Below are 27,790 nucleotides of genomic sequence, written 5' to 3' on the forward strand. Positions count from 1 at the left end.
ATTGGCAATCCACTTGGCATAACTAAATTGCGGATACCAACAATACAACAATAATAAAAATAGCAATATCTTTTTTATAAGAATATTCTATTATTCTCCGATTATCCTTTTTATTTTTCGAGATCATAAATGTATAACCGGTGCACAATGTAACTGTAGTCGTTGTTTTACTTACACCATGGCATCAAGTTTTCTTCATCCACATTTGTATGGGGTATGAATGTGTTGCCAGTAGAAGTGGTTACTCAAGCATGCGCATATTGTAGCGCGCCCTGTCATATCCACTGCAAGTGGGCACATTTGTGTACTTTACGTCTCCGCGACTGTTACTCTTACTGCTACTGTTATTGCTGTTGTATGGTTTTTGTATTCTGTCAACTGCTAGGCGCCTGGACCAAACACAAATTTTAGCTTTGAAATCTACGTGTGCTATCTGAGTTATCTTGTTTACAAAATTATTATTCAAAGCTGTAAGCGACATTTTATTCGTTCTAAAATGTTTTGCAAATTTGAAAATTTGCGCGAATTGTTTCGGAGTTTGAGGAATTAAGTTTTATTTATTTACGAGAATAGTGCTGATGGATTTATTCGGATTATTAAATCAACAAGTGATATGATAGTTGGAGAAGAAAATAATTCGACATTAAAATTGGTTGTGTTAATTTTTATTTGAAATGTTAATGTGGCAAAAATTGGCAAAAAAACTACAAAAAAATTAATAATAAAATTATTTAAAATAATTTTAATATTTGAGAAGTGTGATTTTAAAAGGATCTAGAGGACAACGAATTTTTAGAGAAGATGATTGGAGGATGTTTTGGCAGTTTATTATTTAAATTGGAAAAGTGATTGCTTTTTAAATAATGGATATGAGGAACGTATAAGAAGGGAAAATTGTAAGGATAAATCTATTTAACGTAGACAAAATTATGGTTGGATTTTTCTGCGGGAATTTTCGTCTGACTAGAATGTATCTTTTACTACTTATCCTAGTACTTATTCTCGGAGCTTGGACACCTTCAGGTAAGGATTATAAGATGAATCATTTGAATGTAGTTTTGTTACGTTATATTCGAGAATTTTTATGCACATTTTTTTTTTTATAAAAATAAAATAATATCGATGAGGACGGTTATTATTATTATCAGTTTTGAATTGAACTTGAAATTTAAATATAAATGATATGTTATAAAAAAAAAGTTATTTTTACTGTTATTTCAAGTTTTTTAAGTATAAATAATCCTAATCCTTCCAATATTTTTTCTTGTACGTTAATCCTTCCAATCCGTGTCGTTGATATTTGTTTGAAATTTTTTCAATACTTGTTACTAAAACTCTAAATTCTTTATATACATATATATTTTTTTTTTAGTTGAAGGGATTAGATACAAGGTAATTCTTTGTTAAAAATTTTAATCAAAAAATAAAAGATTAAGTCCAATCAAATCGCTTGTAAAAAATATTTTACAATCCTCAACTTATCAACGAAATTGCCAATATTTTATTTAACAAATCTTGAAGAAAAAAGAAAAAAATAAATAAAATTCTCATTGCATTGATACTTTTTTTTTTTTTAATTTACAGCTTTACTTACCAGACAAGTACATGTGCTAAAAAAGTATCTGTGCTATATTTGAAATAATTTATTCAACAAGAAATAATTTCAATTTAAAATGAAATGATAAATTCAGTAAAACAATAGATTGATTTATCACAAAAAAATATTTTCCACATTCACATAAAAGATTTTATATTCCGCGAAAAAATTCAATAATTTTCTCTACAATATTTTTAATTACTCACGTAGTTAACAAATCGTAATAACCACTAAAAAACCAGTGATTCATTCATATAGTTACAGTACAGTAAGAGCAGTGCAAAAAAAAGGCATCACTTTTATCTGACGCTTTTATGATCAGTTTTTTTTTCACTTTTAGTCACCTTTTATCTTTCCTATAGCTATCAGTACTGTATACTAATTTTAATGTAAAATCTTTCTTCCGTAGTTCCGCTCTTAGTCTGTAGAATTTCTAGGGAAAACGTAATTGCTAGTCCTACAACTACAGAAGTACCCAGATTCATGTACATATATTGTTCATTAGCATGTGGCTATGAGTGGAATGAGAAACAATAGACTACATGTTCCACTCAATCATTGTTGTCATGCTCTGACTGTCATTATTTAATTGACATTGCTACAGTATAAGTACGTTTCAGTACACATATGCTCCAAGTATGTAACGTGGCTCTCATAATAAGCCCACCACTAACTACTATTTCAACTACTTCGAAAAGAGGAGTCATCATTGTAAATTAGCTGTATAACATTTTAGTACTTTTTTATTCATACTATTATTAGTATTATTGTTGTTGTTATTATCACCAGTATTACAATTATAATTATTATTATTATTTTATACATTCATAGCATACTCGAGTGTATATGCATTCTTAAATAGAAAGTGAGTGACATTAAAAGCTTTGTTGAAAAGAACATTATTACAAACGTAGTTATGAATTGAATTACAGCATACTTATGTGTTGTTTAATAGTCATTTATTACAATCCTATTTCTCATAATACAGTGGAAACAATTTTTCAACTAATATGCTTGGAATTAAATCAAAAACTTAATTAGTAAACTGAACAGAAAAATGAAGACAGAAAAAAATGATGTATCAATAAAGATTTATGAGTTGTATATTTTTTTTTTAAATTAGAAAAAGAGAGTTTCAAGGAAGCTGTTGTGATTCGTTAATAAAAAAAAATTAAAAATAATAACTAATCACCCAGCAGAATATTAAGTTAGGAATAAGTAAGCTGTAGATTGTAAAGTGGACCTTAAAATGGAAATTTAAGATGTTTCGGAAGATGTAGATTTATTTTCTATAAGATGACAAAAAAATTACAAGTTAAATATCGAATAAAAAATCGATAGTTATTAGTGGCTACCGCAGATTACATCACTGTAAAAACTTATGTCTTAAATTCTGTTGAATAAGACATTTTCTCTGTCTTACGCCGTAAAGTAAGTCACAAAAAGTGTCCTAATTGACCGATAAGACGCAAGGAAAGTTGTATTTTCAGACATTTATTAATGTTTGAAAATTACATAAATTAATTTTTTTTCTAACAAACCTGATAACTTCCATAAAATTAGACATCGATCTAGAGAGCTCCTTCAAACTATTGAGGGGTGGGGTAATAGTTTAGATCACTCAAACATAGGACGATCCATTAATAGATGAATAATAGTACCATCCATCACTATCGAGACGTAAATTGAGGTTGTAAATACATATTGTTTATTAAGAGAATTTTTTTGTTTTATTTGTTCACTCGAATTATTTATTTATAAAATCAAACCAATTATTCAAAGTTAAATAGTTAGTAAAAACAAAATGGAACTTCTAAGTAACTCTTCGCGAAAAAAAAAGGATCTTGATAAGTTAAACTTCATACTTCTGGAGTTTGAACTTTCTGGTCTTCGAATAATTGAGCCAAAATTTTTTGCTGAGATAGTGGATGTAACAATAAATGGAAAAATTACAAAAACAGGATTGAATTATTTTTATATTAAAAAATGGTGATCTTTAAAAAAAATGTAAAAAATTCACATTTGTTTGTCAAATGCTTTTATGATCATTAAAACTTTGTTCCTCTTTTTTTTTTTTTTATTTATTCACACATACTGAGAATCTTCATTTATATCCTAATCTTTTTTCAAGGTTCACGATCTAAAATCCCCCAGAGATCATTTGACGAAATTCCCCAAAGAGCCCTCTGATAAAATGTCCGTTTTATTAAACCGTGACCGAAATAACAACTCAAATTTCTCGGGAAAAGAATATTTGATTGAAAATTACTGGGATCATTAACATTTAAGATAATATTCTATTTCTAAAATGCATATATTATCTTTAAAAGAAAAAATAAAAATACGAATATTTTCAGCGGAAAAAATTTTTTATGAAAAAAATACATATCTCATTGTGCTGTATTATTTTTTTTACTCCAGCTTTTTCTTCTTCAGCTTTCATGTAATATTAACTCAGAAAACACTGAATTTGTTAAAATATAACCATTCCAACGACTAATAATTCATGCGAAAAAAAATATATTTATTATAAAAAATTTTTTTACTATCATTACTATTGTTAAATTCTTGAAATTTTTCACCCTCTCTCCCATGAATAATAACTAAAATTCACATAAGCTTCTCTAATAAATTTAAAACAAAGTTTTTTAGATATCCAATGCTTATCTTGATAATAACAATTTGAAATAAATATTGCATTCCCATTGTTATCTCTCTTCACTTTAAAAATTCCCTCGCTTAAATCAATAAATAATATTTATTCATGGGGGGAAGAAATTCCTTTGAATAAAAAAAAAGGAAAATAATGAAAAATCAACATAAAATTTATTGGAACTTGGTCGCTAATTATCGTCATTTCCATGCGAAATTGACTAGTTAAACGATTTATAGTTTGATTGTAGTAAACATAATTGGTAATTTTTTTTTTTTTTTCGTTAGAATTATTAACTGTTTAATCAGCTTGATAAAAATGACGACTGCACGGCAATAAGTACCCTCGTTCATTCGAAGTAGTCTCGTGTCGTTTAATTAGCCCTCTTTCATTGACTCACCACACGCACACATCATCTAGCATCCATTATATCAAGTCGTAGAGTACGGTACGATGGTGCGGCTATTATACGTATTTTCTAAAGAAGAACGACAATAAACGACAAACAACTGGCGACGGATCATTTGACTTTTTTGACCCTCCACCCATTGTTACATTTTCTCATAATATTGTATAAAGTCTTCATGATAACTATCACAAGCCTGGAAATGATGTATTTATTCTTTTTCTCAGTTGTACAAATTAGCAGTTGCACGAAAACTAAAATGTTGTTTTTTTTGGTGAAATAAGAATAATTTAGATGGATGAATAAAATGGAAAATTAATTGATTTATTTAAAACTCTCGGAAAGCATTGGCTTTACTTTAATCATTTTTTTAAATATTAATGAGAAACAAGTTAGTTGTATAAGTAAAGAAAGGTCCAGGGAGAGTAGATTGTAGAGAATGGTCTCTTTCTTTGATATTCTTTCGAATAATAAAAATAAAAAAATCACTCTACGATTCAAAATTGCAAATTAATTTATGTAAAAATGGTAAAAGGATAGTTTTGAAGGAGTCTAATTATTAAAAATAATCATAAAAAAAGTATTGTAAAGATACTCTTTTTTAATTAAGAGATTAAAACTTTTGTAAAAAGTTTTATTATTTATTTTGTCGAGACTTTTTTTGTAATAACATTTCCTGAAATTAATGTTTAAAATTTCTCGAGTGCTTATTATGTTGTGTTATAGGGATGATTGTTTAATGACGATCAGTATTTATGGATTGGCACTTCTAGAAAATCAAGTGGGTGATGTTGAAGGGGAGAGAAGGACGATAATATTCTGAACATTTTTTTTTAGTGCTTGATAGTCCATATGTATATAAATGCTGCAGCTGTCGTTGTATTGTAAAATCCAATGTATCATATTTATTGTCTGATGACAAATATTTCTAACGATCGATTTTATAAAAATGTTTAAAAGTTTTAGAGTGACCTATACGCAGAAAAAAAATTTTTTTATAGTTAACAAAAATCATATGCTACAAATGAGATTTATTTATGATATCAATAAACTTTTGTTATTGTCAGTGAGTTAGATGTATTTAATAGAAAAAATTAATCATAAATCATTTTTACAATTACATGAAACTTTTACACTTTTATGTAATAAACATCACGATTTTTATTAAATAAAACTTCTCTGGTTAAACAATTATAAAGTGTCAATTTTTTTAATTATCTAGATGATGAATTTATTGAAAAGTTCGACTTCTGGTTAGAGACATGAACTTTTAATAAAGTCAACTACAAATTCAACCATTTTTAAATTAATTTTTTCAATTATCTGATATTGAAAAATTTCTTTAAAATTTAATAAAATTTTCTTGGACAAGTTTTAATTACTATCGGAAGTTAGTACTTGGTATTTTGATCCAGAGTAATTGGTCTCCAACAAATTGAGCTATAGAATTAATTCGTAGTAAAATTTTCAATCATTTTGTACAATAACCATTTTTAAAAATTAATTAAACTATCAAAAACTGGTTTTATCTCCACATCTAATCTATCTAGAGCAATAAGAAGATTGGAGTATGTGAAGTTTCTGTCTAATAAAAAAAAAACAATTTGTTTTCTTAAATCATTGTACCCTTGACTCTAGACATATAATCAATTAAATCAATTTTGCTTCGGTCCAAAATTTATTTTATAGACCAATTTCCTGTAGACTAATTCACATTGAATCAATATCCAAGATGTTAACTATCACGAGTACGAAATACTGAAAGAAAAATTTTGTTTACTATCAGAAAAATAACTCAGAAAAATATTAATATTCAATTTTTTAAATTAAATTTGTCATTATCAATAAATAAAAATTGTTAAGGCTTTTTATTTATAAGAATAAAATAGAGAAAAATTTAATAATTAATTCACAGTCTAAACAAAATGTTCAAATTGACATGTAATGTAAATACTGATATAAAGCTTAGTATAAAAGCTTTTGTAGAAAACATAAAATATTTTATTCGAAATAAGAATTTCTCTTGTCTTAAATAAAAGTAGAATTGTCACTTTTATAATAAAAGGATTTTCTTTATTCTCTTGAGGTGTGAATTTTATACAAATTTTTTACAGATAATTATTTCTTCACAAACATTTTTTCTATATAAATCTTTTTTCTCTGGCCGGAATCGAATTTATAAAATATGTAGTTCGAAAGTTTTATCACATCTTCGACTAGAGTAGATAGAAAAAAAAATTGAAATAGGAAGAACGGAAAGACAGTAGGAAAAGAAAATGTTAAAAAATTTCAATTCTTGACTTATCCAATTCCACCCTTGCCTTCTATATCAACCAGAGTAGAAAGTATGTATATACACACATATATATATACAGAGATTATATTATATACACATACACTTACAGTGACGTTTTACTTGGTATCATCATTATTGCCTAATTAATATCTCTACAAGTATCCATTTTCCTTCATGATCAAAACCAAGCTATCAAATTAATTAATAAATGAACAAACATTACTATATAGTGTATAGAATTATATCACAGTACATTAACCCTTCACCACTTGTGTGCTTTTAGAAAGTTTAAATTATGAGAAAATCTTATAACTTAACTTACAGAGGATTGAATAAAGCTATTGTTTCAAGTAAAATTTATTACTGTTGACTTGATCTTTCGTTATGTTTGAGCAGAGATGCAGTGTGTAGAATTCTTTTTCTACATTTCTTCAAAATCTTGCCTTTTAAAATAATGAAATAACAAGTATTTTTTACATAATTATATGAATGATGAGAAACATATCTTTAGGTTGTATGTAATATAATAAAACTTGGAATTTTTTTCTAATTGGTAGAGTGACTGATAAAATTCTTAAAAAAGACTGTTTCGCTCCAGTTTCACTCTATAGAAAATTTTATTTAGAGCAAACTTGTCTTACTTAGTGGTATAGTGGACTTTCATGATAGAATTTACTTTAGTGTAATTCAACAACGACAATTTACTGAGTATGTGTAAAGAATCTCATAGAAAAAGTTGCTCTAAAACTAACTATAGAAAATTTTTAATATTTATTAACAATCGATTGTTCATATTCAATAGAGTTTGTTAGATCTTATCGATTACCTATTTTATTCATTCCCATTGATTCCTAGATTAATTCAGAAATTAATTAAACCAGTCAATTATATTCTAATTAAAGTAGAAACTAGATTATTAACAAGTGTCATATTAATTATATTTGTTTACAATACTTTAGGTGTAACCATACATTTTTAATAAAGCCAAAAATTAAATTATTCTGATACACTTCATTTAATTATGTATATATAATTAACCAAGTTAATTTAAAAAAGAAATTTTTATTAAAATAAAGTTCAACTAATTGTTAAATATTAAATTTTCCATCATTGTGTAATAAATTATTAATATTGAATATGAATTATTAATACCAGCTATTAATTATTGATTAGTGATTATTAAAGAAATTATTTATTAATGTGCTCCTGTCAAACTCATCATCATTGTTCTAAGAATATATTTTCAGGTCACTTATAGCAACATTTTAATCGACAAAAAAATTTTTTATTTTTAGTTAGCATTGATTACAGATTTTTCGACTTTTTTATAAGCATTAAAAAAATTTTATAAATCCTAAATATATGACAATCGGATTAAACTTAATAGAATGCTTTAACAAAAGTATAAAAATATTTTCCAACATAAAAATAAATGAGATAAAAGGATGAATTTATTATGGGTGACATTTATGTGTTATTAAAGTATGAAAACACTAGTATTATCCATTTGGCATGAAATTACAAAATGAAACTCATATATACTTCGATCGTACACTTAACCCACATGACTTCAATTAAGAAAGCAATACTTGTAAATTGACCATAATAAAACTATAGTAGGAGAAGTTATCACTGAAAAAATAATACTCATCTACATGGTTCCGGTAATATGAACGAATTACTGTTTAAATATTTAATATAACGAGTCATAACTGTACTTGATTATAATAAAATCTTTACCACATTACATTTTTATTAAATTTACTGGTAGAAAGAAAAATAATATAACGTCATAAAAAAGTAGTCGAGGGTAAAAACAAAAAAATTTAGGAAATTTACTTCACAATAACCTGGAAAATTAAAGAGTGTTCGTGCTAGTTTTTTTTTTAAATATAATTTTATAAGAAACATGATTGCATTTTATTGATGTAAATATTTATGAAAAATATCATCTTTTAGAGTATTTTTGTTTGAAATTATTTATAAACTAATATTTATGTACTTTATACTCTCAGTATTAAATTATTTGTTTATACTTTTTATGAAATTATTCATCAATTATCTTTCAATTAATTTATTTGAGTTTAATAACTCAAAGTTAACAATCGAATAATGCTGTGTAAATCAAAAAATAGTTTTTATAGTAAACTTTTTTGAAGAAGAGTTAATATTACCTATTAACTTTACAACTTTTTTCACCAGAGCAATTTCTATAAGCTCTTAAATATATATCTGCTCTCAAATGAAAAATTAGCTGCTGATGAAAAAAACTGTTCAGATTAAAAAAAAAATTCTAAAAAAAACCCTTTTACTTTACCCTTCTAAGACTTCCAGGCAAGAACTCAGTGACAAAAAATATTTAAGCCAATATTTCGTATCTAAAAAAATCATAAAAAGTTTTATGCTATAATTTTGAAGCTTTTTCTTTCTGTAATGTTACAAATAAATAATAAAATATTTATATATTTCAGGTAATTGTGAAGCTGGTATTGGTGTGACAAGTAAAAAATACGTCAAGCTCAAAGCACCAAAAGTAGTAGACCCCAACGACCAAAAAATAACACTAGAATGTAGATACGATCTCGACGGTGAAGGATTATTCTCTGTAAACTGGTTCAAAGATGGGAACGAATTCTTTAGATACATGTCTCCAGTGAATACAGCATCAGGTGACTTACCAAGTGTTGATGCTTTTGATGTTCATGGTATTCGGGTTGACTTGAGTGCGAGCAATGATAAACGCGTTGTTATTCATCAATACTATGAAGGGAAATGGGTCAATATAACTGGATCATACGGATGTCAAGTATCAGGAGAGGGACCAAAGTTCGACATAATGTATGATGAAGCTAATGTTACAATCGGTGTATTGCATGCTTATGGTGATCCTATTCTCAAAGGCATTAAGTCTCATTATAGTATCGGTGATACTCTATCTGTTACTTGCAAATCAGCACCAGTTTATCCGCCAGCTCAATTAACATTTTTCATCAATGGTCGACAGGTAAGACTCTATTTCTAATTAAGTGGAACAGTAAATCAATAAATGAAGGCTAGATTTTAAAATAATGTTGAGAGATGAACTATTTTTACTTCTTTTATCAGCAAGCTAAAAAACGATTAATATTTGTATTAAATTGAAGTCATTTTTTTAAGGAAATTTTATTTAATATAAAATAAAATAACATTTTAGTGTCGATATTGGAACTTTTTATGTAAATAAATAACTGCAGTTATAGAAATTAAGGGTGGTTTAAATTTTTTTTAGTAAACATTGCCTCAACTACTCTAACATTTACCTAAAATCAATACATTTCATTTAATCTAATTAAAATATTCTTGTTCAGCATCTTAAAGTTCACTGAAGTTTGTTAATTTCATCAAAACATTTTTGTTGGTGTTACTTAGTGTTATCGAACAAATTAATAAATTCATGATGTCGAACAAGGATGAAACTAATTTAATATTACCGGATTAGAAATTAAATAGACTTTGAATTAAGTCATACCCTAGAATTGATAAAAACAATCAATCAAGTAAATTTTTAAAAACTTTCATGTTCTTTTTTAATTTTCATGCAAAAATAAAATAATAAATAGTTTTTAATGATGTATTTAATGGAGTTTATATTGAGACGATTTTTTTGATAGAGTTCAGTTAGTTAAAATCATCTCAGTAGCTTAATCTTACCCACATGATGTTCCTAGATATTTCAATCAAACTAATTTTGATAAATAGCAAAAATAAGGGTAGTAATGATTTTAATATCTCTTCATGGTAAACAAAATTTATTGCTTAGTATAGACGAGAAAAATAGATTATATCGACAATTACAGTGCAGAGTGTGTAGATTCATGATTCTCGCATGATTCATAGCTCTGCTTATTGAGGGACTTGATTTATATGACTGAGATTAATTTTTAGACATTTGATGAGAACTCACAGCCAGAAAATGATATGAACCACACATAACTTTAATCCTAGTATTTTTCTTTTTGCTATCTATCTTTTATTGATTAAATATATCACAAAATAATTTATCTCAACCAATTGATATCGAATTTTTCATTTTTTACGAATAAATCTAACAGATAAAACAATTTTATTGAATATTTAGCAACTTCACTTTGCATTCTTTACCATAAATTAGAATAAAAGAGAAATAATTAATCCTTGGTTTGATTTCAGGTAAAAAAATCATCAAAATTCAAATTACTTTCAAATGTGACAACAATACCATATTTAGAAGGGAGTACATCTCTTTCAACGACAAACCTTCAATTATCATTAATACTTGAGCATAATGACTTTAATGCTACAGGAAGCCTTAGTCTTGTTTGTCAATCTCGTTTACCAGGAATTACAAGTGTTAAACCTCGTGAGGCTAGAATAATCATCTCTCTCCTTCAAGCAGCATCAGCAGAAGCAGTCAGTAATAATGAGAAGCAACTCGTACAGTCGGATGCTATTGCACCAACTACCACAACGCTTTCTTCCTCTGCTTCTTCCCTGCTTCTATCAACTGTCACAACTACAACCATTTTCATCACAATTCCAGTCATTCTGATATTCAATTTTCCTTTAATTAATCTTTTTGAAACATTTTTCGTTAAAAGCTTTCGGTTATTGTAGTTATTATTATTACTACTACTACTACATCATCTAAATCAGTTATTCTGTAAATAATGTATAGTATTATATTAATGCATTTTTATTGATATTTTTTATATTTCATTAAATGTATTTCATAGAAAAAAATTTTTTAGGCAGTTTTTCAATTCAGTGCGTTATTGTAAAGCTATTAAATATAGAAATTTTGTTGATATTTATTAATCTTTAGCTCAAAATCAGTGCTAAAAAAATTTAGTATCAGCAATAATATTTTTTCTAATCATCAAGTATTTTTAGTCCAATTTTTTATTATTAATACCAAAACATTCAATCTTAATAAATAAAAGTTTTTACTGATAACAATATAAAAATTCTGTTTTTCATATCAAAATATACTGTTTTACAATAGATTGGGAATTTTTAATTAATTTATTTTTTATTCAAGTATAATTTATGTAAAATATTTTTACCAAGCAAAAGCGTCCAAACAATCTTTTCTAATTAAGTTTTGTAGATTTTCTCTATGTACACTTTTCCTGTACCAAAAGAGTACAAAGAATAACCTTCTTTTTTTTTTTAAATATTAAAGTTCTGAATAATTAAGTAATATAACGACTAGAAAATGAAAAAAGAAGAAGATTGTTCTAGTAAAGAAACATTCAGAAAACATTTAGTGATATATCACAGTTAGAATTTTACAGAATCATCATTAAAAATAACTTTCGTTACGAAAATAACAATTAAAGTGTTTGCATATCTATGTATAAAAGAAAACACACATTTATTTTATAGTATCACATACATCTGGTTATCATAAAAATAATAAAAAGCTCATTACTTATATTTGCAATCGAACAATATTTAATTTTTCGTTTTCTCGTTCGACATTATTTAACTATAAATTTACGACATAGAGATATTATGGATATTAGTACAGTGTTTTTCGTGAGATTGCATATTGCTGCTCTCATTAAAGTAATAGTGATTAAATTCCATACGTATGCATGTTGAAAGAATAAATTGTACGTAAAAATATTAATTAATCAAAAATACACCATACTTATGGGCAAACAAAAATAGAATAATTAATTAATTTACAATAATAATTCAAATAATAATCCATTGTTGATTTTATGTATCAGTAGTGGAGAGCTACATGATAAAATATTTCAGTAATTGATCATTTTTGATACTGCAATTTAGTGCGAAAGATTTCTATCCTTCGGTTTACAGTAATAATGAAATCAGTAAAATAAACCAAACAATAATAGATAAAAAAAAGATTAAAAAATTCATTTTTACTAAATTTAAAATGCAAATAAGAATAAATTTTTAATTAAAATGCATAAAACTGATCAAAAATGCAATACCATCAAATAAAATCGTGTACTCGACTGTTAATAATTAATTTATTTTGTGTTTAATCTATTTAATTATTCTTTATGTGCGTTTTAGTTGATTTTATAATTAAAAAAGTTATATATATATATGTTATAAACGCAAATAATTTAGTCTAACAATGCCATGATTTACTGCTCACATTTATTCATTAACAAATTATTTTGTAGATTAATTGATTATTATCTTTTCAATTAAACAATTCAATCCATTAGTAATATATTTATAAATTTGAATTAAATTACTATGCACTGATGTTTTCCCATAATTATTCAAAATATTCTAATGATGTAAAGGTAAACAATAGGAAGAAATTAAATTTCATCCAATCTCTAACTGTACCACATCAGTAATATTTTTGTGACCCCAAAACATAAAAAAATTTTTATTCGGAGGATTCATTATATAATACTTCAACAAGTAGCTGTATACTGGTAATTGGCTAGTCGTGACTACCCTGAACTAATATGCTAGAAGACTGTAATAGCAGGAAGTTTGCCTTAAGCTATTCAACTCTTTACAAAGTACTAGTAGTTTCCATATAATTTCTCTTTTGAATTTTCAACTTGGTTCAATTACAGTATGCTTTATTATTTCTCGATTTACCTCCGGTAATATTTATTAATAAATTATACATTCGTATGTGGACCAATGTCTGGCTTAACAATATTATTACTTATGTGGCAGGAGTTTATTGTATAACTTAGTTATAAGAGTTAACAGTTCCTTTAATTAATATTCTAGTGCATTAATTTCATTAATAATTAAATGAAATTAAAAGTACAGTTTTTGGCTATAGTTGTTGTTAGATTTTAAAATATTCATCAACGAATTATAGGCAAAAAATATAATGCTGATGACTGTACTTTAATTGTATCCTTTTACTTTTAAGAAAAACCAATATAACAAAAAAATGATTATCTTGAAAAAGGATATTTTAAAAGACAAGTTTTCTTTCAAATTCGACTGTTGAAATATTTATTACATATTTTATTAATTATGCACATGTACATAATTTATTGGAATGATAAATAATGTGGTCAATGTATAGAAATTACGACACTTGTATATGATTTGAAAAAATTTTTATACTATGATTTAACAACAATAGTATTATTGTAAAATTTTATTATAAAAAAATGAAAAACACATTAAATGTCTCCTTCATTAAATCTATGGCAGAGTAAAGTGTTATACAATTTAACTGTTTATGAACATTTAAGGAGAAAATGTATTATCAAACGATTGAATAAGCTCAAATGGAGTAAAGAAATAGTGGAGAGTAAAGAGTGATTTGTAATAAACAAATAAATTGCATTTACATGTTATTGAATTCACCCGAACCATTAGCGTTTAACATTAATATGTTTGGATTTTCTTTTTCAAAGGCAGTGGCATCTCGTCCTCCTGGTCTTTCTTCTTGTCCCCATTCTCCTAACGTTCCTTGCATAACATCTGATTGTTGTTGTTGACGTGACAACTCTTCTTCTCTCTGTGACATTACTGACAATATATCCGTCAAAGTCAAAAAGGTGTAATAGTTTAACAGATAAACTATTGAAATGAAGTTGATTGTGAAGTAAATAAATAAAATTAGACAACAGAAAAAAGACAAACCAAATGATTTTTCCAACCCATTAAAATAATCAGAAAAAATTGTTTGATCGTTGAGGAGTATTAATTATTACCAACCTGCTTGTCAGCTCGTGCCATTCTTTCAAACATGTTTGCATACAATTTTTTGTCTTTTTCATGATTTTTTCGTATCATACTGCTACAAACTGAAATTTGTTTTATTGCCGCTGTGTTCTTTGGTTCGATTTCTTTAATTTTTTCAAAATCCTTTATAGCTTCTTCAGGCAGTGACAATGCCAATAAAGCTTGACCTCTTCTGAACAAAGCTTTTTCATTATTAATATCCATTTCTAAAGCTTTAGTGCAAACATTTTTCGCTTCAAAATGTTCATTACTTTTGAGATAAAATAAAGCTAGATTCAAATATCCTGCTAGTAAAATTTTATCTCGTTCCTCTTTAGCTTTATCGTCAAAACTACCCGTTTCTAAAAATGAAAGTACTTTGTTTCCCATTTTTATGGCAAGAGCTGTTTTACCGTCTTTGAAGTAATTTGTTGACTTCTCTTTAAACAGTTTTGCTTGGTCTATTTTTGTGGCCTCGTCCATAGCCCATGTATCTGCAGCCTACCATCAAAAAATTGTTTTTAAGATTGCAAGCAATATAATATCGTAAAAGACTTTAGTATTTAATTTAGAATATTTACTTTCTCAAAACTTTTCAATTCAACAATGTATTCAACATCAGCATCAGGTGGAATACCAAATTCTGGATGACCGGTTTTTTTGAACGCATGTTTACTCTTAATCTTCAGTCGAGATTTTTCATTTCCTTTGAATCTCTTTAAAGCATGCTCTAAACCTTCAATGATTCCTTCATTTTCACCTTCTCCAATGTTGAATTGAACGTCACGTTCTTCAAAGACTTTATCATTATATTTACCAACCAAATGAACTAAAAAAATTTTTTCATATTAATTGATATTACCAGAAATCCATGTGAATTAATTATTATAACATAATTGAATGTTTTAAGAGTAGGTATGAAAAATGTCTTTTTACTATTTACTAATGCGCTATCGTTAGGGTAATCACTGCCTGATCCTTGAACTATTTGGAATCTTTCAATGCTTCCATCCATATTCGGACTAATATCTTCACCCGTCCAATCCAACATTTCAATCTATTGTAAAAATAATTTAAGTAAATTCTTAGTTAGAATATGATAAATAAATAATAAAAAATAAAAATAGAATAGATTACTCACTTCGAATTTTAGAGTAGCATCAGGTGGAATTTTTGGTGGTGAGCCTGCTTTGCCATATGCATACTTGGCATCACAAGTTAACATAGCCACCTCTCCTTTTTTCATAGTCGCAACACCAATATCCCATGCTTTAATTACGCTGCCTTGGCCTAAGTTGAATTCAAATGGCGAATCATGATCTTTACTTGAATCAAATTTCGTTCCATCCAATAAAGTTCCAGTGTAATGAACTTTAACCTTGCATCCTGGCGATGGTGTTTCCGTGCCAGTACCTTCTTTGATGATTTCTTTCAATACTCCACCGTCATTTTTTGGAGAAATATCAATTCCTGTTGCCATTCTGAATCAAAATAAAACAATGATTTATTTATATATTTCATTATTTACTATTATTTTAATTAATTACTCCAAATAATCCATTTATAATATGATGAATAATATTCTAGAAATATCTATAAAAAATTGAAAAATTGTTTTGGAGTCATTATTTTAGAAACCATTTATTACAATGATATTTTAAATTTAATTAACTTTTATCTAATATTCATCTTGTTAAACGAAATTTTTGGAGTAGACTCCGGCACATTACTACTATTAGAAATAGTTTTCTATGATAACAAATGATCTTTCTAGAATGTCATTCTAAATAATTCCAATCATGATCTTTTCATATTCATTATGAATATTAATAACAATAATTAAACATTTTCTTGCAAATATTCAATAAAACATTTGTGTATGCTTCACAACAAGATCATGTATAAAACATTAAATAAAAAATGTATTTTATGTTATAAAAACTAATTAACTCATTACTTCATTCAAAAAGAATTGAACAAACACATTACTTACTTGATTACGATTATTGAGCGCTTCTTTATAGAAACTCAGAATGTGTACTAGGCTTCGTAAACCTAAGAATGGTGCAAAAAGCAATTATGAACTTTCGAGAATTTTTCTCTTGAAAAAACGTGGATAATCGTGAATCAAAGGGTAAACTTCGGTTTTATTCGACTATATTCGTCAACAAAAGAGTCAGGTTTGCCGGCAATCTCCTTCTACTCAATAATTTTACTTTCACTCCCGTACGGCCATGCGCAGAACAAAAGTACACGTGGGAGGTAATAGTTATAGTAGTGGGGGATACTTTGTAATAAATACGATGACGCCATTTTGACCAGGTGAGTTATATGATGTAATTGAATTTTCCTCGTTTCCGAAAGTTGCTCCGTTGATAACAGCATAGGCTTTACTGTTGCTTAGTGTACAAATACATATCCATATATACATAAAGTGCTCCAATAACAGTAGTAGTTCACCTGCAGTTTGACATGAGTACAGCTATGTGTATCACTATTTTACTTTAAAAACTGTTTGCAATAGTAATAATAAACTAATAAGTTATTAGTTTTACTTAATAATATAAGAGTGTTTATAAAAAAATAATTCTAACATAATTATATTGACAGTGATAATGGTGATTATTAAAATGATTATAATAAACATCAAGAACCAACAATAATAGTAATAATAAAAATAATCAAGTATTAAATACGACAGCTATAGTGGCATAAAAATGGCGACATGAAATGGCAGGACGACGGTCATCGGCTTTATCTAATATAGAATCCCTGCAATCCTATGGAACTCAGGGCTCGTCTGATCATTCATTACGAGAACTTTTTGAAGCATGTAAAAATGGTGATTTACCACGTATTAAAAAATTAGTTACTTCTCAGACAGTCAATGCACGAGATACAGCTGGTCGTAAATCTACTCCTCTGCATTTCGCAGCTGGTAAGTTTGTGTTATTATTATTTTTGTGTTATTCATGTTATTTTTTTTTTACTGAAAAAGTTATTTATAACTCCTAAGAATATATATTCAAAGTTTTTTTTGTATTTTAATTATATTAATTTTATTTTAATAAGCAATATAAGAACAAATATATATGTATGTATATATATATATATATATATATATATATTAATTAGAATATTTAATTGAATGAAACAAAAATTTTATAGGATATGGACGAAAAGAAGTAGTAGAGTTTCTTTTATCTGCTGGAGCATCAATCCAAGCAAGAGACGATGGTGGATTACATCCACTACATAATGCTTGCTCTTTTGGACATTGTGATGTAGTAAGATTGCTGTTAGAAGCTGGAGCAAATCCAAATACACGTGATAATTGGAATTACACTCCTTTACATGAAGCTGCCATAAAGGTAAATCATCTAAATTATAATGTTTACTTATCTTCAACTTATGTTGATGAAGTAACTCAGCCTATTTAGTGACATTATCTTTACATTTTTATTTTAGGGAAAAATAGATGTATGCATTTCTTTACTACAACATGGTGCGGATCCAAATATTCGCAATACTGAAGGAAAGACAGCATTAGATTTAGCTGATGCAGCGACTAAACCTGTTCTAACAGGTGAATACAGAAAAGATGAGCTCCTAGAAGCTGCAAGATCTGGAAATGAAGAAAAACTATTACAATTACTCAATCCTATAAATGTAAACTGTCATGCAAGTGATGGTCGAAGATCTACACCGTTACATTTAGCCGCTGGATACAATCGTGCGAGAATTGTCCAGCTACTTTTACAAAACGGTGCTGATGTTCATGCTAAAGATAAAGGGGGATTAGTGCCGCTTCATAATGCATGTTCTTATGGTCATTTTGAAGTAACAGAAGCATTATTAAAACATGGTGCAGCTGTGAATGCTAGTGATTTATGGGCATTTACTCCACTACATGAAGCTGCTAGTAAATCAAGAGCAGAAGTGTGTTCTTTACTTTTAAGTGAAGGAGCTGATCCAACACAGTTAAATTGTCACGGTAAAAGTGCCATCGATGTTGCACCAACTTTAGAATTACAAGAACGATTAGCTTATGAATATCGCGGACACTGTCTTTTAGAAGCATGTAGACAAGCGGATTTAACCAAATTCAAAAAATATTTATCTTTTTCATCATGTTCATCATCGAATACCTCAAATTCATCTGCATCGTCAACGCTCACATCGACATCGTCTTCAACGTCAACATTAGAATTGATTAATTTTAAACACCCATTTACCGGTGACACACCTTTACATTATGCTGTTGCTTCACCATATCCTAAGAGAAAACAAATAATAGAAGCATTAATACGAAAAAACGCACTATTGAATGAAAAAAACAAAGACTTTCTAACACCTCTTCATGTTGCTACGGACCATTCTCATTACGATGCTATGGATATATTATTAAGGCACAGTGCTAGAGTTAATTCACTCGATGGGCTTGGACAAACAGCTCTTCATCGATGTGCTCGTGAAGATAACGTTCAGGCAGCTAAAATTCTTCTTTCATACAATATTGATCCTTCAATTGTATCGTTACAAGGCTATTTAGCGTCCCAAATAGCCGGAGAAAATGTAGCTAAATTATTTCTCAATCCTCCATTATCATCGTCGATTGCTATTTCTAATTGTTGCACTAGTTGTACCACCATTACTACCACTACTACAACGACCACTACTTCTATACCTAATGTTACGACAGCAGTCACCAATAGTCTAACTTATTGTAATAGTGGTACTAGTGCGAATGTCAATAATGGAACAAATAATGGAGTCTGTATACAAAACGACACAATTAGTATTGGAAATACTCCATCGACTGCTGTAGTTGAAGTACAACTTTTAGAAGCGAGCAAATCAGGTGATTTACAAGCTGTAGAAAAAATACTTTTATCGAATCCACATACTGTTAATTGTCGTGATTTAGATGGCAGACATTCAACACCGCTACATTTTGCTGCAGGATATAACCGTGTACCAGTTGTGGAATATCTTTTGGCTCACGGGGCTGATGTTCATGCTAAAGATAAAGGTGGACTAGTACCTCTTCATAATGCATGCTCTTATGGTCATTATGAAGTGACAGAACTTTTAGTAAAACATGGAGCATCAGTCAACGTTGCTGATTTATGGAAATTTACACCTCTACATGAGGCAGCTGCTAAAGGAAAATGTGAAATAGTACGACTTTTATTACGGCATGGAGCTGATGCGACGAAAAAAAATCGTGATGGAGCTACACCTTTAGATCTAGTCCGTGACGGTGATCAAGATGTTGCAGATTTACTGAGAGGTAACAGTGCATTGCTTGATGCTGCGAAGAAAGGTAATTTGGCACGAGTACAAAGACTCGTAACGCAAGACAACATAAATTGTCGAGATGCTCAAGGTCGTAATAGTACACCATTACATCTAGCAGCGGGATATAATAATCTTGAAGTCGCTGAGTTTTTATTAGAACGTGGTGCTGATGTTAACGCTCAAGATAAGGGTGGTTTAATACCACTTCACAATGCATCAAGCTATGGTCATCTAGATATTGCCGCTCTTCTTATTAAATATAATACTGTCATAAACGCAACTGACAAATGGGGATTTACTCCATTACATGAAGCTGCACAAAAAGGTCGTACACAACTTTGTGCTCTTTTATTAGCTCACGGAGCAGATCCTTTTCTTAAAAACCAAGAAGGACAGAGTCCTGTGGATCTTGCAAGCGCTGATGATGTAAGATGCTTATTACAAGATGCCATGACATCGCAACAAGTTATTCCATCAATTCCTCCTTTATTACTTGCATCATTATCACCATCACGTGTATCACCATCAATAATTAATAATTGCGATAATCAAGTGGTTAATGGCGGTACTAATTTAATTATTATTGGAAATTCAGTTAATAATAATAATACTAGTAATAGTTCGACAATTACATCATCATCAACGACCAGCACAACTTTATTAGCAACAACATCAATTTCTACAGCAGTAAAAACGACATTATCTTCGTCTTTACAATCACCATCAGCATCATTAATACCATCAACAACAATATCGACATTATCGTCATCGATATCTTCACCATTTTCGTCTACCTCATCATCTAATTTCATACAAGAGACTGTTATTATGCCGTCTGGAGCTGCGATGACACTTTGTGTACCAGTAATTGGACCTGGTACCGGTATAAGACAATCAGTGAACAATTGTAACAGCAATTCTTCAACTGTAACATGTTTAAATACTGTCCCATCATCGTTACAATCATCATCCCTGTCAACATTATCTATTTTAGATAATTCTTCGATAACAACAGAGAATACGTGCAATAATCATCAAATAATGGTTAATAGAGATAAAAATAATAGTAATTGTGACGAGAAAAACTGTAGTGATAGTACAGTGGGTATGATTACTAATATAGCTAGTTTTCTTCAAAGTCTTGGACTCGAACATTTATTAGAACTTTTTGAAAAAGAACAAATAACTTTAGATATCTTAGCAGAAATGGGTCATGAAGATTTAAAACAAGTTGGAATTACTGCTTACGGGTATCGACATAAGCTTATTAAAGGAATGGAAAAATTATTAAATTCATCGACGGGATCTTCTTTTTGGCAACAACCGTCTCTCAATAGTAGTAATCCGGGTACACTTCTTGTTGACCTTCTGGCGGACGATAAAGAATTTTTGGCAGTAGAACAAGAAATGCAAAGTACAATTCGAGAACATAGAGACAATGGCCACTCAGGTGGTATATTTTCGCGGTATAATATTATTAGAATTCAAAAAGTGCAAAATCGAAAATTATGGGAACGCTATGCTCATAGAAGACAAGAAGTAGCTGAAGAAGTGAGTGCTGCAGCGGCTGCAGCTGCAGCATCATCAACAGGACCATTGTCACCTTCATTAGCTTCTACTACCTCTAGTACCACTAATTGTATAGGAAAAACATCATCTAGAAATAATCAACAACAACAACAACAACCTGTACCTACCATGCCGCAAGCGAATGAACGAATGTTGTTCCATGGAAGTTCATTTATCAATGCAATTGTTCAAAAGGGATTCGATGAAAGACATGCTTATATTGGAGGCATGTTTGGTGCTGGGATCTATTTTGCTGAACATAGTAGTAAAAGTAATCAATATGTTTATGGAATTTGTGGAGGTACAGGATGTCCCGCTCATAAAGATCGAAGTTGTTATATTTGTCATAGGTAAGATATATTTTATTATTATACATACATTCTTTTTTAATATAAGTCATTTGATAAATAAAAAAAAATTAATCGGAATTTTATTTTTTAAATATATTTTTTGTTATCTATTGATTGTTTTCAATGATCCGATTGCCTCAATTATCATGAGTATTGATTTCTAAGAATAATTTTCTATTTTATTGAAAGATACAAATCTGACATAACTCATAAATTTTTCAAAACAATATTTAAATAATGAAAAACTCAATTAAATGACATCCGTATCATGTAACACAGAGCTTATCATGTTACATCAACCATTAAATAAATGAGATTTGATCTTATTAATTAAATGTTTAAGTAATCAATTTGTTGCAACACTATTTCATTAATAACTGATAACGATAATGAAGAAAAAAATAGCAATTCATCATTTTATTTAAATTTCGCTGCGTTTAATTTGATAAACTATAATTTATCATTATTATTATTATTAATAAAGCATAGCTTGATGAATCGTTAAGTTCACCAAGAAGGCGATTGATTATATGTTGAAAGAATTCAATTTTTTCAGGCATTTATTACTGTGTCGTGTAACTCTTGGTAAATCATTCCTACAATTTTCGGCAATGAAGATGGCTCATGCACCGCCAGGACATCATAGTGTAATGGGTCGACCATCGCAAGGGGGTTTAGCATTTCCGGAATACGTTGTGTATCGTGGTGAACAGGCCTATCCCGAATATCTCATAACATACCAGATTGTACGACCGCAGCAACAACAACAACAACATCAACGAGATTCTGTTTTAACAAGTCTTAATATTTCAACTAATGAAAGTACCGAAGAACGCAGTAATGTCAGTCTGAGACGGTAATTAAGAACTTTACTATCATGTGGTGCATTAAGAAAGCGTTTTTTTCATTGTTGTTATTGTTATTGTTGTTGATATTATTATTGTTAATATTTCCATTAATCATATTTCTATTATAACCGTCAATAATTGAAAATTAATTATTTGTGTGATAAAAGAATCATTTGAGTAAATTTCATACATTAAATGGATATATTAGTATACTTCTTCATTGATATAAGTTATCGTCACAATGTATAATACAATATTTATAAATAATAATTCGAATATCAAGGCGCATTTCTATTATTATAATCGAAATTCATTCACTATAAACAAAAGAAATTATTTTTTATAAAATCATTAGCTATAACGATAATACAAAAATACAGTGTTCTAGCTTATTTATAATTAATTATAATTATTAATAATTGAAAAAAATAATAAGTTAAAAATATTTACCCGATTATCTCGATGTATTACATTCCTTTTAATTTTTTTTTATCACATGAAGTTGTTACTGAAAAATATCGGATAAAATGAAATAAGACAGTTTTTATTAAAAATTCATCCATTTCAGACTGAGCATAAATTAATTATAAATATTTCTGTAGGATTTTTGTAAAAATAATTATGTTTTGTAGATGGTTGGTTAATACTATGTTATTTAAAAGTCGGTGTAGACAACACTATACGATAACCCACAAGGCGCTGGAATGACACATGAAATCATTGATAATTTTGAAATCAGAAACAAAATTCTTCCTTGTTATCATTCTTAACAGTCCTCTGCATTATTTATAAATTAATAAGAAAAAGAAGAAAACGAAAATAAAGAAAGTACGTTTTTATAAACGAGAGATAATTTTTTCTATCAAATACCAATAAGTGTAATGATAGTAGTATAATTATAAATTCAATAAAAATTATGATAAGAATAAACTTGAATCGAATTCATTTATTGATGTATAAAAAAAATAATAATATGTGTATTCTATTACTGTACATGTGCATATTTAACATTCCACACTAAAGTCAAGTGGTGTCTCCATTATTAGATACAGTAGCTATCGGTTCACCACCATCATTTCACCTGCACGTGAACTCGATCGACTTTCAATTGGCTCAGATGTATTGATCACGTGAAAAACACGAAGATATTGGTGGTACTATCTATCTCCACAGCAGCTAATAATACAATACACTTGTATAATAAGTCACAAATTTAATGTCTTGTGATAGTAGCAGTGGTCGAAAAAGTCACCGACAATTAAACGTGGTGGTGGTATTGATGGAGATGGTGATAATAATGATGATTTTGATGGTGGTGGGAGTTAAGAGTAGGGAGCAACTCGTGTCAAATACAACCCAGTGATGATAAACATATACACTGAAATGATATTAAATAAGAAGTTAAGAATAAGCTGAGGAAAGCTCAGTATCCTATCACTGCAAGTGCGTACGGAGTACATGGCAAGATCCCACGTGTAACTAAATACTTGATGCATTTATATTCACAAGTGATGAATTTTGTAACAAATCTTGTTTTATAATAAATTTAACAATTAATTTCACACAATTATTATCTTAAAAAAGAAATTCTGATCAAATTTTAATTATTTTATCAATTTGTTTTACAATTATAATTCATAATTTACTTATTATAATTGTCTCTGAAAGTGTCATTTCAAGTTATAAACATTGCAAGTGTAATAATTCGTAGTTTACGTTCGGATCAATTACAATTTACAGTTTGACCGAAGCTGTCAGAACTTGTTAACTTTTTTTTTTAATCTTATATACGATCTTTTAATTTAACTGACGTGTCATTGTGATAAAGGTATGCATTACTAATTGAATTCACATTTTTCCTCAGCTTATAGAATTGCTATATACGTGAATCATTAGGATATAAATAAAAAACAAAAAAAAACGTAGATTTATTTTAAGCCAGACATTTATGTCTTCTTGGAATTGACATGTTTTTGTATTTTTTTAAACCCAAACTAAATCTACCGGCCTATTTATATTCTATTTATTCAATAAAATTTTTTATTGGGTAGCCAAATTGTTATAAAATTAAAATTAAGCTCATTGAAAGCCATAAAAAATTTTTTAAGCGTCTGTCTGCTCCAAATTGGACTTAATAGAATGGTTTATGAAGATGTATCTTCATACATTTTAGCTATTAATAATCTCCACTATAAATAAATTTAACGTTTTAACTGTTAGAAATAAAATAACTCTATAATATGCAAAGGCGATTCAATGGCACGCTTATGAATGTCATGCCAAGTTAACAATATCATGGTGACAATGTTTAATCTTATCATACGTTGAATTCATCAGTTAAATTGTGACAATCGCTTTATGAATTATGTTGATTTTTTATTTTAATTTTTGAATAATATGACTTAATACTGTCGACAACTACTTTAATATATATATTTTATATTTTATCTTCAGTTGAAGTAAAAAAATTGACTTAATTAAAACTTAAATTTTTATCACCAATGCTTGATGTATATGATCCCAAACATAATACTAATTTAACCGATAACACATTAATATTTAAATTTAAGAACTTTTATAAAATTCATCAATGTATATACAATTTATATGATTTTTAATTTTTCTTGTTTCTTTTGTGAATACTGTACAAATGTAAAAACGTATGCAAACGATGCACGTGAGTTGTTGAGATATGCTTGGTGTATTTTCAAAGCGTAAGATGAGATGCTTTTAACACGATTTCGTGAGCATGAAAAACAAGGTAAAATGAATGAAAAAAGATGCTTCTGTATGTTTCTATAATTATGTATTTTCATGAACATAAAAAAAAAAAATGTAAAATATAAAATTAGCTTAAAATTGATGAATAATTTTAAGTACTTTATTTTGACTTTGAACTAAAAAAACTAGGCCAAAAGCCTCATTCACTTAAGCAAAACTAATTTTAGCTTTTTTGAATTTAAAATTTATTTAATTCATAAATAAATTGGACTGTATATAATTCTGGTCGTCTCATGCTTATTTACTACTTTTGATGAATTTTTAATCAATAAGCCGAAACTTTGTGATAAATTTTATCAGAACTTCGGATCATTAAATGATCAAAAAGTTTTGGATTAACTTCAAATTTACAATCTCAGTTTATTTTTAGTTTTTATGACATTGTGAATATAATCTTTTGTTTTTTTCCATGATTCTTTTAAAGCTGTGCTAACTCCTTTTTGTCTTCTGAAACCTTGACATTCCTCGAATTGTTTAAATTTTATTCCAAAAATAATTTAAGAGTATTCTTTATTTTGAATATGATTCAATTGAAATTTTAATAAAAATGTTTCGTTAATTTACAGGTTTAAATGTGTTCCTTAGCGGTGATGTCGGCAGAATTATTAGTTGGACGTAGTCCACCAGCAACATACAGTGGGCATCATTTCTTTTGTGCCAATTCTCTATTAGCGACAGCAGCATCTCAATCACCAACGATAATAGGAAGTTCTTTAACATCAACCACCACTACGATAGTGTCCGATACGTCGACACCAGTTGCCACAGTCAATAGGATATTGAGACCTTGTCTATCATCAGGATTATCTAAATTATCACAACCGGCAGTTGATGAATCTTCATTATGCAAAAATAACAGTAATCAGCCAACGAAGAATAATAATATTAAAACTACTATTAAAACTACGTCAACCATAACAACTTCTGGCTTTAATAACATTGGTTATAAACAAAAAAAGAAAGTGGTATTTGCTGATGACCGTGGGAGACCTTTAACTCAAGTAAATAGTTTATTTTTTTCAACTTTAATAAATGATGCTAAAAATATATAAGATAGGGTAGGACAAAAATGAATTGAAATAAAATGATAGCCATCACGAACCAGTTTCAAACTTTTTTTTCGGTCTTTTTTTTGTTGATAAGAAAGTTTTAATTTTACTTATTTTAGAATTTTATTCGTCTACCTTGAGGGTTTTTTAATAAAACACGTTCAAAACCGGAGATCTCTTATTAATAGTGTGTTTATTTTACTTGATATAACTTTTTCTTTTAAATTATAAACGTAGGAAAGAACAGGATAATTATGAGCACGAATAGGATTGAAAAGAAAAATTACATAAAATTGTATAATTAATCAAATAACTTGTTGTCACTTGATTCAATGTAAAAAAAAAAAATAAAATCTACCGGATAAAGATTAAAAAATACATATTAAAAATTTAATCTTATTAATATTTCTGCTATTGATAGATTCTCATAACAGATGATTACTGATTTTTAATACTTGACGCAACATCTATTTTTTTCTCATTTCTGAGTAATATCAAAAATAAAAAAGAGTTAGAAAGTTTTTATAAATATTTCCATCTAGATAACAATTTCTAACATCAAAGGTTTTATACTTTTCTTGATCATACTTATAAGTACTTCAAAAATGTAATGATAATTATTTCACTTAGATATTTCCTTTAATACTCATAATTAGCCTAGTGTACTCTATAAAACTAGTAATTTGTTCATTTTTATAATTAATCTCATTTTATAATACTCTATTATTATATTAATTATATGAAATTTTTAAACTCCGCAATATCATAAACTATTCTACCTATTGTCATAATAGATAAAAATGAAAAATAATTATTTCAACAGGTTCGAGTAATGACAGATACACTGTATCCACTACCCCAATCGATGCAGAACTCATTTTATCTAAAGGACTTCACTCAAGATGATCAAACCATTCCTAATTTGTGGACTTTATCATTTCAACTACCGGCAAGTGATTATCTAACTTTCAAGAATAAATTGGAACAAAACGCAGTTTGTTTAGAACATGTGACAATCAGTCAGAAAGATGATGCATGTCTATCTGGAACAGTTAAAGTGAAAAATCTTGCCTATGACAAGCAGGTCATCATTAGAGCTACTTATGATCATTGGACAACACATGAAGATATTTTCTGTACCTATGTTGATGTGCGACATCAGGTTCAAGCTAAGAATTTAAATTCTTCAGACATGATGCAACAAAAAAGACAACCTGTTATTCACAATTTATA

The 27,790-nt window shown here is 28.2% G+C and overlaps 3 protein-coding genes across 5 annotated transcripts; 2 read left to right on the forward strand and 1 right to left on the reverse strand.

Annotated features, from left to right (window-relative positions):
* The first annotated feature begins 313 nt into the window (after positions 1-313).
* LOC118068794 (uncharacterized) lies at positions 314-11,729 on the forward strand. Its single transcript, XM_035086468.1, has 3 exons — positions 314-1,023; positions 9,424-9,956; positions 11,141-11,729. The coding sequence occupies exons 1-3, from the start codon at positions 930-932 to the stop codon at positions 11,582-11,584; spliced, it is 1,071 nt and encodes a 356-aa protein (XP_034942359.1). The 5' UTR covers positions 314-929; the 3' UTR covers positions 11,585-11,729.
* Positions 11,730-14,029: 2,300 nt separating this feature from the next.
* Positions 14,030-16,809, reverse strand: Fkbp59 (FK506-binding protein 59kD). 3 transcript variants are annotated; one of them, XM_035086475.1, is made up of 6 exons: positions 16,653-16,809; positions 15,801-16,140; positions 15,596-15,716; positions 15,241-15,488; positions 14,654-15,160; positions 14,030-14,453 (listed from the first exon to the last, which is right to left on the reverse strand). In XM_035086475.1, the coding sequence occupies exons 2-6, from the start codon at positions 16,137-16,139 to the stop codon at positions 14,280-14,282; spliced, it is 1,389 nt and encodes a 462-aa protein (XP_034942366.1). In that variant the 5' UTR covers position 16,140; positions 16,653-16,809; the 3' UTR covers positions 14,030-14,279. The 3 variants fall into 3 exon arrangements, with proteins under 3 accessions (XP_034942366.1, XP_034942368.1, XP_034942367.1); XM_035086477.1 differs by having other exon boundaries at positions 14,310-14,464; XM_035086476.1 differs by having other exon boundaries at positions 14,310-14,515.
* Positions 16,810-17,013: 204 nt separating this feature from the next.
* Positions 17,014-26,242, forward strand: Tnks (tankyrase). The gene is made up of 6 exons (XM_035086528.1): positions 17,014-17,277; positions 17,361-17,597; positions 17,828-18,030; positions 18,128-21,879; positions 22,436-22,735; positions 26,075-26,242. Exons 2-6 carry the CDS (start codon positions 17,390-17,392, stop codon positions 26,091-26,093), a joined length of 4,482 nt encoding a protein of 1,493 aa, XP_034942419.1. The 5' UTR covers positions 17,014-17,277; positions 17,361-17,389; the 3' UTR covers positions 26,094-26,242.
* Positions 26,243-27,790: the final 1,548 nt, after the last annotated feature.

The sequence above is a fragment of the Chelonus insularis genome, unplaced genomic scaffold, assembly GCF_013357705.1.
Source record: "Chelonus insularis isolate UGA/USDA-ARS -01 unplaced genomic scaffold, ASM1335770v1 contig_401_pilon, whole genome shotgun sequence".
Classification (NCBI taxonomy): domain Eukaryota; kingdom Metazoa; phylum Arthropoda; class Insecta; order Hymenoptera; family Braconidae; genus Chelonus; species Chelonus insularis.